Raw genomic sequence first — 14,515 nt, 5'->3', positions numbered from 1 at the left:
TGCCCCCTGCTTCCTGTCTCTCTGAACTTTCCTGTCCATTAAAGGCACAAAAGCCCCAAAAAATAATAATAAAAAAAAATTGCGTTAATACGTGATTAAATATTTCTCTGCGTTAAATAATTAACGAGTTAACGCAATACTAACTAGTTAACTCGCCCAGCCCTGGTTAGCATGCATTGACAGAATGTCATTTCGGCACGGTTTTCAAATGACAGGCATCAAAGTTGAAGTCGGATTATGTCAAGGCCAAATAAATTTAAGGTCATGAATGTGTCTGATCTCACCAGGCATTTATGGGAACCATATGGCTGTCTGGAAATGAAATGAGACGGTTTCTACAGTAAGACGAGAGCTGGAGAGCTCGGTGGTCTAATTTGTGTGTACATTAAATCGGATGCTGAGTGGGAGGACTTGTGAAATTGTAGACCTGCCACTAAATGTTTAAAGTTTGCTTTTTTTTTTTTAATGATAAATATTCAACACATTTGTACAGCGCAAAGCTTTTTTTTTTTTTTTTTTTTTTGTCCATTCGCTCCTTCCTGGTTAAAAGCTAACATGTCCCAGATTACAGGTTAAAGCTAATGGTGGGGCAGCAGCTCCTAATCACGCAGATGCTTGCTCAGTGGGGAAGCTATGAGCTCTGCATTATGTGGGGGAGGACATGCCAAGATTTTCATTTGTGGTTGAGAACAGTATTACAGGCCTAATGTGAAAACAAATCGAGTTGGCATGAGCAACATTGTTATAGCATAAAGGGTCTTAATTCTTTTTTAGTTCCACAGTGCTGTTCAGAGTTGGGTGAATGGCTTTGAAAGCTTACATTTTGACATTGAAGCTTAAAAAATTCTGATATTTGATTTGAATGGGAGTCTTAGTTTCTTCACATGTGACTATTTTATACCAGATAAAAAAAATAAAAAAAACATTAAACCTCTTCTGTGTGATGTTTAGGCTCACAGAGCTGGGAAACTGTCAGCCAAGGAGTCGCTGTGTCTGCTGCACACAGCAAAAGTTATTTAGGGTTCAGAGGTCACTGTCCTGACTTGGCTTGCCAAGCCCCCCCATAGGTCTGCTGACAGCTCACAATGACAGCTGGATAACCAATCACAGCCTGACGAGGACAGTGCAGGCTGCTGTGCTGTTTCAGGGGTGGGACAAGTCAGACAGACTGAGACTGGAGGGCAAATATGAAAATCTGATTTCGTATTGGCAGATAAACAGATATTAATGGTACTATGGCTATCTATTTAAATGGAAATTATTTTACATTAGTTGGTTGTCAGTTTAGTTTGACATTTTATTCCATGTAAGTGTGATCAAAATGTATTCATAAAAAGGTTTATGGCTGTTTCTGCATTTAATATGTGAAGAGGCTCACTGAGCAGCCTTACAATGGCTCCATTTAAATTCATTGTCCATTTTTTTTGAGTAGTAGATTCACTGAAAAATACGTGTTAGTATTTACTTTCCCACTGATGTGTCGAAGTCACCCGTATTCATTCATGTTAGTCATGCTTTACTGTAAGGACATCTGAACCTAAAGAGAGATGTTGATCATTTTAGACTCTATCAGTTTGAACTACAAAGATCAATACTAATATCTGAAATTACTTTTATTGTCAGTTAATGCAGTGGTTCCCACTCTGGGTAACTGGTCCCATAAGTGGGGTGCCAAAGATCCGATGGCCTGTACGGAGGTCTTCACTGCGCTGAGGTTGTCAAACCTCAAGAAAAAAGGATTTGAAATCACTGGTGTAACTAATAACTGACTGTCTTAAAGCTGTTATTGTTGAATGTTTTTTGGTGGAATATGATATAACATATTTTAGGGATATATTTTTTAACCATAATACCATTAACAATAACATTTCTGTTTTCAGACCATTTTAAACACAAATGAAAGTGATAAGAAAGTGATCTGCTGATAAATCAGTGATAAACAGTCAGTCAGTGGGGTCACATGGCACTGAAAGGATCAGATTATTGGCTAAATTACAATAAGATTGAGTTATTAAGTGCATGTAGACACCTTAATCTGACAAGAAATTGGATCGGATCGGATTACTCGCGATCGGATCGGACCCCGAGATAACTGGGTTGAAAGTCAAATTAAACCTGCTTGTAGACGGTGGTGAATTAGACTTTGCGTTCTGAGCATGTTCGAGAGTTTTTTCCCGGGGTCGTGAACCGGAAGTCAAAGGAGACGATATTCCTGTTGTTGTCGCCGTCAGAAAGAAACAAACAACGCGATGGAGAATGCGCCGTTGTGCATCGCGTTTGTGTAACAAGCAGCTCATCACAGACCAAATGTAGAGGGACGTAGCTTCATCTTGCTCTTCATTCGCCATTTTCTCGAATGCCTGAGTTTGATTCGATTCATTCACCGCCATATATCCAAGGAGAATTAGCCTTGCTCAACTCATTCTTATTGTAATTTAGCCATTAATCCGATCCTTTCAGTGCCATGTGACCCCACTGAGTGTCTGAGACAGCATGAAGTCTGCTTTCTGATCCCAGCTCAGTGTTCAGATTATGATCAGTTGTTACTGTTGTTCCACCAAAGAACAAATAAAGAGGAAATTGAATATAAGAGACAGATTCATTATGGATGGACCATGATCTCATCAGTGTGTTGCTATAGAAAGCCAACACTGGGCTTTTATTAAACTGGATGTAGCTACAGCAGTTTGTCCCATTTTTTGTTTTTCTGTTATTGGTGTGAACCAGACCCGGCGGCAGAGACAAGCTATTGGACGGGCATTTAAATGAGTAGGGGGGGCCCCCTAGCGGGGGGTCTGGGGGTCCTCCCCCAGAAAATTTGGTATTTCTTAGATGCAATTTCCTGCATTTCAACCGAATTGTGGGCCCCGTTTCAGCCCAATAAGGAACTGTCCTTTTGTTCCTAAATACGTGACGATTCCATTATTTCAAGGGACGGTTGGCAACTCGTTTAGGCAGCCCTGGCAAACACATCACGCTTCCTTTAAAGTAGGCATTCGGAGACATCTCGAATAGCCTGCACAGTTTAACCCACTCTGTATAATCATCGGTGCATAAATTGAACGCAAAGCCCAGATCACGTTTGCCCCTTTCTAGTCCCCATTAATACTAATACACACAACGAGCAAACAGGAGCGCAACAACAACAGCAACGCCCACGCACGGCCATAGTGAATTCAGACTGGCGCTGAGCCGACATCAGAACACATTTGAACATGTAGTTCAGGGTCGGACTGGGAAAAAAAATCGGCCCTGGCAATTTTCCCCGGGACCAGCCCCCCCCTCAGTATTGATTAGTATCTCCAATCTAATTAGATAAAAATAAAAAACGAGCACAGACCGCTCAGTCAATGGCACGTACCCATAGAAAAAATACATACCCAACACACAACCTGACTATCGGCTAACAACCATGATCAGTAACCCACACAAACCCAGACACATAATGGCTCGGCGGCCAGCAATCGGATAAACCAATGAAGTGAATCAATCCTGTGAAAGAATGAAAACAAGTGAATGAAACCTGCACTCACCCATTATGAAGTTAACTCTGCCGGCCCCATAATCTTGCCCCTGCTCAGCCAACTCCTTGACGTCGGGTATGTTTGGTAACGTTACTGCGGCTAGCATTAGCAACGAGGCTGCTAGGCATGCTAAATCGGTAAGCATTAGGCTACTGAAGAAAGCTAGTATTTTTAGTTACATTATACTATCATCTTTCTTCTCGGCTATAACCTTTGTTTACGGCCACTGGCCCTAACCTGACGCGTTAGCTTAGCTGTCAAATCACCGGAAGTTTTCACCGGAAGTACTGGCGCACACACAAAAGCTCTCTCCAGACATATCTTTCTTTCATTCCGCCCAGATGAAATTTAATGCCACTCTTCGAAAATCAGAGAAATTTAAGACATTTTAAGACCTTAAAAAACGTATTTTTTATTTAAGACTTTTAGATCGTGTCCCCTCATGCACTGCAGTGTTTGAGGCAATCTCCGGTCAAACGTCAAAGTGAACCCAGGGGGGGCACACCGGCGTGGATGGGGGGGCAATGCCCGCGAGTGCCCCCCCGTGGCGCCGGCGCTGGTGTGAACAAGGATGATTTTTGTTTGACTCAAAGTCAGACACCACATTTGATAAATCAAAGGCCACAGGTGAGAAAACTAAAACGTTTTTTTTTTAATTTTTTTTAAATTTTGTCCACAGGAGAGACAACGACTGGAGACCATCCTGAACCTCTGTGCTGAATACAACAAAGGGGAGAACACTGGGATTGACCCTTTGGGCTCAGGGAGGACAGGTTTTCCTGGGAGCTTTGTCGACAGTCCCGGGCGAAGACCGTCTGTGGAAAATGTCCTCGCAGGGGCGTCGTCCTCAGCCACGCTCCGCTTGGCTCAGCGACAGAGGGAGAGCGACGAAGAGAACCTGAAGGAAGAGTGTAGCAGTACAGAGAGCACTCATCAGGAGGTGAGGACATCTCCTGCTGCCAGCACGGCTTCAGCACTGCACAATGGAGAGCGACAGGTCAGATCATTTCCCAGCTGAGACGCTCTCTCTGCATGCTGCTGAGGCTCAAGCACGTACAAATCATGCGCTTGGCTTTGCTGCATTGGTTATTCTTCAAGTGTGGTTGAAGGACCCGCAGGGATCTGTGAGAAAGTTGCAGGGACATCCTGAGCAAAGAAGTAGTTTAATATGAGCCACTGAACAGCTACTATTATTACTACTGGTATGAAGAACCCTCTTTCACATGATTGCATGTGACGTGAACATCTTGCTTGTGTTATGTAACTTAGTCTGTAGTAGGGCTGGGCGATTTGGCCTAAAAATAAAATCTCAATTATTTTATTTTTTTCTAACTGATGGACGATTTTCGATTTAAACCTCAATTTTTTTTCTGTTTTTCTCTTAACAAACCAGACCAAGGCAAAATTTAAATACATATTTTCTTTATTGACACAACAATTGAGAATTACCAAATGACAAATGAGATTACCAAGTAGTCTAGGCCTATGTGAACAAATCAGTTCAAGAATAAAAAACGAAAACTGAAATAAAAACAGCACCACTGTCATTAATGTGCAAAAATTTCAAACTGAAAAAAAAATCTCTTGTAGGCCATCCCTGAAAGGGGTGGAATAATAAACTATGTTTTGCAGCTGCTCTGCGACTGTAGCTCTTGTTTTGTTATATAAGTTGGGCAATGCAACTGTGGCGAAATGCTTGCGGCTGGGCAGTTGATACTTCGGGTGTATCGTTTGCAGCATCTTAATGAACCCGTTTTTTTTCTACGCTATAGATAGGGACCATATCTGTTGCTATGTAATATGTCACCGCATCTGTGATGGCCTGCCACCGGGGGCCTTTCCTGTCATAAGGAATGGCTGCTGCCAAGGTTACCTGCTTTTTTTGCAGGCACTTTGTGGCTTGAGCTAGGATCTGCATCTCTTAGTGCTGCACATTCCTGCCATTCCGCCGCATGTCTCTGTCGGAGGTGCTGGAACAAGTTTGTTGTGTTCCCATGTTCTTTCTACAAACTTTACACAGAACAGTTGTTTGTTCTGTGTCTGACCGCTTGTACCCGATGTTTTTAAATCACGATTTTTCGTTTCAGCCATTTCAAAAACCGTAGGAAAATAAATTTGTGTTTTAATATTTAAACCGAAAAAAATCGCCCAGCCCTAGTCTGTTGTGGAGAATGCATCACAAAGTTACAGTTGGTTACTTTCTGCTCCTTTCTTATTTACTATTGTATATTAGCTTTGTGTGATGGAATAACGTTACTGGTCTGGTAGGTGAGGAGGGAATCTGTGTGTAGAAATATATTTCTGTCCACTGCAGTCCTATCAGGCTGATTTACCATTTTAAGTAACCTGACTGTTCTCCCTGCAGCATGAGGACTCCTCAAGTTCAGGCAACGCAGGTCATTCAGAGGTCAGTTACCTGGAGGACGAGAGGGTTCGTTCTCTGGCTCGGATCGATGAGCTCAAAACCCGTCTCACTGAGCTGGAACAACAGCTCCAGGAGTCCAAACAAGAGGTAGAGAAATCATTGTTTTTGAGCCAGCCAAGACGGAATTTGTTCAAACTCCAGGATTTATTATGCTGAGAGACAGACTTTCCACCACAGCAGTAAAACACACCGAGCAGCCGTTGGTCACAGTATCCCCTCATGTTGTGTCAGGACAGCCTGAAAGCTTCTCCGTGACACCGTGTGACCTTTTCAGTTGTTCACTCTTTCAGGCAGAGATGGAGCGTGCCTTGCTGCAGGGCGAGAGGCAGGCAGAGCTCGTCCAGATTGAGGCCGAGAAGGACATCATCACTCAGCTGCAGCACAAGCTGGATGAGCTGGAGAGCGCCATCCAGCGGGAGAAAGACAAGGTACACAGGGCAGGGATCCGATCCAACTATTCACTTTATTTATAAAAAGATCAAGTGTTAACCGCTTGGGGTTTTTTCAGTCTCTTAACAGTCCTCTATGATGTGCTTCCCCTCCTGGTTCCTTACAATCAGTGTTGCATAAATCAGAGTTTCTACCTGTACTGAACATCTTTATTTGGATGTGGAGACGTGCACACATTTATTTAATAGAAAATCCCAGAATTTTGAGGACTTATAAAGTGATAAATCAAGCACTGGATTTACCTCCCCGAGCATCCTCTCATTCTCTTGTTTCATCTGCTGTTTTGCTCTTATAACCATAACCCCTAATCCTTCTCTGCTTCCTCAGCACTTCCGGTAACTGAGACTTTATTAACGTTGCTCGCCTGTTTCTTTGCTGTCTGTGTAACCAGCCCTTAAAGCGGAAACCAGGAGAATCTGCTGTCTTTGGTTCTGTACACACAGACTCTGCCATTGATTTTTTTTTCTTGGTCTTTCTGTAATGAACAAGGGAATCGACTCACATGTTCTCTGTTGTGGTTTAAGCTGGTCCAGTGTCCGTCATACATCCCATCTTCTCAGAGAAATGAATAAGGAAGAAGGCATGTTTTAACAGCTTTGCACCTTGTCATTTTTGTTAAAAATTCAGTTGTAGAAGGTTTGAGGGGTCCACAGGTGCAGTGATTCAGCAGGCAGTGAACCTCGTGTGGCTGCTCATGCTTCCTCCTGTCCCACTGTTGAATCCATTTAAAAAACATACAGATCAACAGTTGGCATGAGAATACTGGGTACTTAGGGTGTTAGTGGGAAAATTGGAGAATTACGACCTTGTTCTTTCAAGACGTTTGACAACATGGTATAAAATTGAATCAGCACTGTCTCTTAAAATTGCTCCAACTTTCACCTGAACCTCCTATTAACTGAGCAAAATAACTCGCATCAAGATCACATCAAAATACAGATTGTACAGGCTGTAATATGAAATACACTTTAGTGTCAAAGCAGCCATCAGCAGCAATGTTAGTATTTATTGTTGATGGATTCCTGAGCATGAAACTGAAGCAGCAGCAGCCTGTATGTTAGCTGGATCTGATGGAGGAGTGTTCCGTGGCCATTTGAAAGCAGTTTTCTCTCAGACTATTCAACTGTTAGGTATTATTAAATACCTAATTTGATAATAATAATCAGGCAAAACAAAAAAATAAAAAATCGCTAAAAATCAATGTTGTTGCTAATCATTGACCCAGACCATAATTATCCCTACTCAATAATTCCACTTTGCATTCCATATTTTGAAAATACTTGCACCTAAAGGATTAAAATTTGGACTAAAAAGTTAAAATTGGCATCTAAACGGTTATTTTTTCTTTTTTAAATAATTGAAAACTTGGTAGTTATGATCAGAACTGAAGTGGAATAAAAGATTTATGAAAAAAAAGTGGGGAAAAATATTAATATATGATGTTTTTAGATCGTTTTAAAAGGGGACAAAAATGTCCCTTTTCAGAAATTAAAGGGATAGTTCGCCTCTTTTGACAGGAAGCCGTACGACATCCCATACTAGTAATATTATTTATGAACATTTTCTTACCCCCCGCTGCGTCCTGTGAGCCGAGTTAAAGCCTCGTTTTGGCGGTGACGTAAGTAGTCCTGCAGGACGCAGCAGGGGGTAAGAAATGTTCATAAAAAATATTACTAGTATGGGATGTCGTACAGCTTCATGTCAATAGAGGCGAACTATCCCTTTAAGGAGTTTTTTTTCTACACAATGAAAAATTGCATTGTATACGATGAGTGTTTTGAAATTCGAAAAAAATAGTCAAAAATACACAACTGGACCAAATATGATGAGTATTACTATTTCCAGTGTGAAATTAGAGGAGAAAGTACACACCAAGTGGACAAAAATGTTCCCTATCAGGGATTAGGGTTAATCACTGCCCACAACCTACAAAGTGAATGGTTCATTTTTAGTTAATTGATGTCTAATAAGGTAATCGAGTTATATAATACTATAAATAGTTCAGATTTGGAGCTAAATAGTTAATGTTCTCTTAGAAGAAAGTGTCAGGCCTGTCTGAGACTGTCTCTCCTGGATACATTAAAGGTCATAGTTTAGTTTACCACCTTTAATGTGTGTCAACACTCTAACACTTGACAACATTTTATTTGCGTTGCATAGATTTTTGAGCAGTGTGTTTCTCTCTTTCTTTCTGTCCTTTCCAATCTTCCATCCATCCTGTGTGTGGGTGTGTGCTGTGTCTTTCTAGGAAAGGGCTAATGTTGAGGCCGAGCGCCGGTCCCTGCAGAGACTCCAGGAAGGCTATGCTGAGCTGAAGAACCAGCTTCATAACTGTCCCGAGTCCCTGCGGGAACAGTTGCAGGAACAGCTCAAAAGGGTGGGTCTTCAGTCATGTGGAAGCACCTACACCACCCCTCCTTCCCCCGCCCACCAGGTGTAGCCTGCAGCCTTAACCGCCCCACCTGCAAAATGACCCACTTTGTCCCAAACAGAATAACTTTTATTGATCAGAGAATGAAGCTGAGTGGCTTGGCTCATATCTCGTGTTTTAGCAAAGCAGAGCAGCTCCCGGGCATTTTAGGTCAATCCTGCTGTATTTCCATCAGAGTAGACATTGAAATTTAAGTTGTCCAGCAGGGGAAAATGTAGTAGCTAAAAATCGATTCTGAAATCTAAAGCATTATGAATTGTGTGGTTTTCTGGGTTAACATTTGGATTCAAAGTATTTATCCGATGTTTAAGTTATAGTTTAAGTGTTTTTTGTGTTATAAAAGAGAAGCTCCTTTTTACTCCTATGGCGCTTTTCCACTAGCTCGCTTCGGCTCGGCTCGGCGCGCTATTGCTTGTTTCCACTAGCACGCCGTACCTGCAACTGGCACAATTTTTCGTATCACCTCAGCCCTGGTTCCAAGCGGGCCGAAGCGTTACTAAAACATGACGTCAGCTGACTGCCTTCCACTGATTGGGCGATTAGTGTCGTCACTGGAAGCGTCATCACGCGGATAATGAAAGCTAGCGTTAGCAACCGTTAGCTTACCTCCAAACGTCGTCTTTTTGAAGCTCGTAACAAAACTCTCCGGTACTTTTCAATACTGTTTTGTCTGGCGGCCAGGAGTCTTCTCTAGCTCTCTTATCTTGCCTTCTGTGCGACAAAAAGCCACAGGGTGAGCAGCAACACGCGCAGCCGTGTTACGACGACCCCACCCACGTCGAGGAGGCACGAAGTGTAATGGAAACACAACCAAACCGAGCCGTGTAGAGGTAGTGGAAAAGCGCCAATAGTCTACGGCTCCTGGTCACCTGTTTGGGTCATGTGATAAAACCCTGCTGCACTGCATGTGTGACTCTAATCTGCATCTCCACTATGATTTCTCATTTTTCACACCACTTGAATAACTGCTCACTAATCAATTAACATAGGCCCTGAATACATCCCCTCTCTGTCTTCCTCCACTCTCATCTTATGACTGCTGTTATGTAAATCCGGGTTACTGTTTGGTGTAAAGTCAGGCTGCATCTTTACTTTTACTGCTCATCATGAAAGTAAACAACAAGAATCTGATGCAGCAGATGGAAATATTATTATCATTATTATTATTATTATTATTATTATTGTTATATAGGCTCTATTTCTTTGTTTAAGTCTTCAGTCAAGCTTTGCGTACAATATGAGCCTTAAGGAGATGAATTTGTTTGGCTTAGTGATGGAGTACAGTGGTCATCAGAGCAGAAGTGTGTGAACAAATAATCCAACTTTCTCCAAAAAAGAATGAATTGGTTTCAGCGTTAAGACCTTTGACATTTTGAGTTCTCTTTTCCTCTTTGACCACTTTGTAAAAGTCTTTTGGATTCTCAGACTGCATGTCAGTAAATTCTAAGCTGTCTCCAGCTCCAAAGTCTCTAAAGAGCTTTAAGACTCAAACACTCATCCCCCTCCTGGTGTGAAACTTGAAGTTGTCAGGAACTGAGCAGAACAGGATCAGCAGGGGGCACCGCTACGTGAAATAAATCTGTGAAAATCCAACTCGTATGGATTTTTTTGTTTCCAGCTGGAACCAGTCTTTTCAGTGCAAATACATTGTGACATAGATTTTTATTTTTTTAAATATATGATATTTGTACTTGGCATTTCTTCTGTAACAGTCTTTTTTTTAAGTGAAAATGATGGTGGGAAAAATATAAATATATTCAATAAAAACCTAATTTGCCTTGTGTACAGCAGCAGTTCTATTGCATAACAATGACAGCATGTTCTTCATGGCTGTCTGCCCGCTGGAAAGGTCTTTCAGTTTCATCAAAGTAAAGTTGTTTTCATTTTTTTCCTTTCAACAAGGGCTAATGGAATTCTCACCATGCAGCAGCTCTGTGTAAATCCTTTTATTTACCCTATTAGGATGGAGAGGTGCTGGAAGCTGGAACTAAAAAGTTTGAGGACCTGGAGTTTCAGCAGCTGGAGAGAGAAAGCAGCCTGGAGGAGGAGAGAGAGACCATGAGCCAGCAGCTGCTCCAGGAGAGAGCGGAGTACCACAGCAGCGTGGCCAAAAGGAAGGTGAGGAGACGTCACACACACTGTGTACAACAATATCCTTAGTACTATATTATTAGCCTGATTCTTCTGTTGGAAGCCCAAGAACAAACCTGAGAAATCTTTGTTTCACAGAAAAAGTATTTATTGTGGTCACAGGTAAAGTATTGCAGCGCTGGGCTCGGAGTGACAGAACTCTCGCAGGGTCTCCGTCAGAACCAGCCCTAATCTCTGGAAATATGTCCCATTTATCTTCTTGGGCTGGGTCTGTCCCGTACAGAGATCGGACTTACACGCGACTAGAATTAGCCAGTTACCAGCGACGTGGACAGGCCAACCACTGTCCCCGTCTTTGTTCTTGGAATGTGTCGAGCAATGTGTGTGTGAGTGTTGTTTTGGGCGTGTATCTCATGCAACAGACCTAATCTGACAAGCTAGAGAAGTTTCATCTGTTCCTGTTATACCAGCCAGTTCCAACCAGGTCTGTTATCTGCTGGTTCTAAACCATATTGTCCGGTTCAGTGGAAAACTACAGAATACGAATACATGATGTCTTAGAACAAAACCAATTCTAACAATATCATGGTTTGAACCTTATGTGTTTTATTTGAAGTTGATGTCAGAGATGGCTATCTCAATTTAGTCTGAACGCACCACTGCCAGAGGTCCCGCAGGGTTTCAGACCTCTGACACGACACACACACCTCACAAAAACTCTTGCTGTGGAACAGTGCCATATAAAAATTTAAATTTTTAATCTAATTAATCACATGATTTCCCTGATTAATCGCATTTGTACGCAAAATCCAAAAATGAATTCAAAAGTAGTGTATAGCCTTTAGCATTTAGTTTTATTTTAAATGTGCTGCCATATGAATGAAAGTGCCATAACATTTGTTGTGCAAACACACTTTTAACATCAGCATCTTTCTGTAGTTTTTATGTAGAAGCCTCGCTCCACTGTCTGTTTCCTTGAATGACTTGCTGCAATCAGTTGTGTGTTTTGCCTTTAAGTGATATTTTAGACTGGAACTACTACGCTGAGAAGACAATTCAGCTTGGCTGTAAATGCAGGAGTTTTAAAAAAAAATTATTTTGAAATATGTGCTTTTATGTTGAAACAAGTAAAACAGGAAGTAGCGCCGGTTAGCTCCGTGAGCTTCACACAGAGACCGAGGAGCACCTGTTGTGGTGATGTTACCTGCTAGTTTATCTTTATTTTATTACTCCATGCTTCGTGGTGTTTGCTGTAACTGTGTGAATGTGATGCATTCAACAGACTTTTACAATAATAAAACCTGCGTTAATGCGCGATCAAATATTTATATGCGTTAAATAATTAACAAGTCAACGCGATAATAAAGAGTTAACTCGCCCAGCCCTATAAAAATTAAATGTTGAGCCCACACAGCAGGCAGAGAGATGGTAGCCGAGCCAGCTCAACCCCATTGGATGGTGTACCAGGAGACGGTTATCTTAATTTCTCACTGTTCATGAATGAGATTACAATATTAACACCAAAACAATGCAGTCATGGAGAGTAAGATAACTATTTGAGATGTTCTAGATTTTTGTTCTGTCTTATTCAGCCATGCCATATACTTCCCCTCCATAAAATGCACAATGACTTGTTTTTAACTTGTGGTGAATGAGGAATTCTCTCTGTTTGTAGGAGAAGGTCTCAGCTCTGGAGAAACAGGCCAACCAGCTTGGCCAGCAGGCGTCTCAAGAGTATGAGCGACTGGCCAAAGACAGGACGCTCATGCTGCAAATGCTCCAAAAGGTACGATGCCACTGAAACCATGTCCCATCCAAAGTGGACTGGTTTTAGGGAAAAGTAGAGTTACAGAAAAGGGACGTTCTTTTATTTTCCAGGAGAGGGAGCGACTGTCGGCCCTGGAGAAGAGATACTACACCCTGACTGGAGGAAAGAGCTTCCCCAACTCTTCCACTGCCATGAGGGAGGTGTGTGAATTACTGAAGTCCTTCATTTCTACACTGAAACAAACTCAAGTTCACTTCACTCATCTCACTCAGTCCTTCTACATCAAAATGCAGCGCTGCTGAGTTTTCACCATGTCTGACCCCTCTGATGTGTTGCCGTGCAGACTTGGTGATGATTGCTTGGGTTTGACTGACCAGATTAATGGCAGGAATTGATTTGTTTTCATGGAATGGTTTTTGCCGATTTAGTTTTGAGAGCCTGCTAATCGTTACATCACTGACCAAAGAGTTCAACTTAGACATGGTGCTGAAGCTCCATCAGAGGAAAGGTGGCTGACCAGACACTTGTAGGATGGACTCCTTTTCATTTTTGAAGAACTGAACTTCTATCGAGTGTTCCATCAGTTTTCTGTAGGCATTAAAAACACTTATCCCTGAACTCTCACAGCAGGAAGCGCTCCATATCAGCGAGGCTGACCTGTTGTTGGAGGATGCCCTCTCCTCCCAGCACTCCCTCTATGGAGCCTCTCCCTCCTACTTACATCCCTCCCCTCCCTGTCAGTTGTACCCCAGCAGCCCTACAGAGGTAACGGAACTCCAGATCCCTGCATGGTGCCTGCAGCTCCTCCTTCGTTCTGTGTGCAACTCACCCCTTACCTCACCAATCGCTGTGTGGCTCACACTGTGGCTCTAAATGCACCAGTGATGTACTATGCTGGGACATGATGAGAGGTATTCACTTATGGAGAAATTTTGTCTTTCTGAAAGTTGATTGTTCTAATCAACCAGAGGGCACAGATTTTCTATTTCTCACCACATCCCACGTCGGTTTGTGAGCCAGTGTGTCGGACACTCGTGATGCTCCGTGAGACGCACCGTGTTTGTTCGCTGCTGTGTTCTTGTTTGTCTGCCGTCACGTGTTGTGCACCTTTTTAAATGTGAGTTTGGTTGCCTGCTTGCAAAGAGGTGTTGCTTCCTAAAAGCATTGTGGTCTGGCGCTGTGTGTGTGTAAAAGTGAATTTGTGTGTCAAAGAGGAGAAACCCAGCGTTGTTCTCATGGCTTCTCATCCTGTCCGGATCTTGGCTCGTCTTGGCTGATCCTCAGGAGTACACGAAGCTGTCGGATGTCTGTAAGATGTACAGCAGCGGTGACCAACATGAAAGCAGCAACTTGCACGGCCGCTCGTTTGCTCTCGATGCTGCGTTAGCTGGCGTCCGTGAGGTACCACCACTGCCTGTCTGTTTCCTGACTTGTTTTGTCCTTCAGTCTCAGCCTTTCCATTTGTCCATTTGGTGTGATGTTGCTCCCCCTGCTGGTCTGCTGCTAATAAAACTGACTGTGTGGTGCTTTGCTCTTTGCTCCACGAACCTTTGCTGTCAGTGCAGGGTTGGATCAATAAATGTATGTTTGGATTAAGGCTATCAGGAACTGGTATTTAACAAGGAATATGATAAATACAGAAGCCCAGAGCGGACATGGTACGTCTAAACTTTTTTTTGATGGTTTTCTCGAAATAACGAGTTGATTTACCGATGGTTTTCGAGGCCACTTTTTCTCCCCAGTCCGCCCCTGTTTATATGTGTTTATATGTATTTCTGGCAAAGGTGTACCCATCCCCCCCCCCCTTTCATTGAAAACTGAATAAA

General features: G+C 42.5%; 1 protein-coding gene across 14 annotated transcripts in view; it reads left to right on the top strand.

Annotated features, from left to right (window-relative positions):
- phldb1b (pleckstrin homology-like domain, family B, member 1b) overlaps nt 1-14,515 on the top strand; it is a 127,439-nt gene that overhangs the window by 92,700 nt on the left and 20,224 nt on the right. For 4 of the 14 annotated variants that reach the window (XM_075474120.1, XM_075474131.1, XM_075474130.1 and 1 more), the window contains 9 exons: nt 4,204-4,521; nt 5,890-6,036; nt 6,240-6,377; nt 8,648-8,776; nt 10,793-10,948; nt 12,597-12,707; nt 12,800-12,889; nt 13,317-13,454; nt 13,974-14,090. In XM_075474120.1, coding sequence (XP_075330235.1) covers nt 4,204-4,521; nt 5,890-6,036; nt 6,240-6,377; nt 8,648-8,776; nt 10,793-10,948; nt 12,597-12,707; nt 12,800-12,889; nt 13,317-13,454; nt 13,974-14,090 — 1,344 coding nt within the window. The remainder of the gene's footprint in view (nt 1-4,203; nt 4,522-5,889; nt 6,037-6,239; nt 6,378-8,647; nt 8,777-10,792; nt 10,949-12,596; nt 12,708-12,799; nt 12,890-13,316; nt 13,455-13,973; nt 14,091-14,515) is intronic. The other 10 variants (XM_075474132.1, XM_075474129.1, XM_075474133.1 and 7 more) reach the window with 8 other exon arrangements.

The sequence above is a fragment of the Odontesthes bonariensis genome, chromosome 9 (genome assembly GCF_027942865.1).
Source record: "Odontesthes bonariensis isolate fOdoBon6 chromosome 9, fOdoBon6.hap1, whole genome shotgun sequence".
Lineage (NCBI taxonomy): Eukaryota > Metazoa > Chordata > Actinopteri > Atheriniformes > Atherinopsidae > Odontesthes > Odontesthes bonariensis.
Note: the sequence above shows the minus strand (reverse complement) of the source record. Positions and strands in the feature narration are given on the sequence as shown.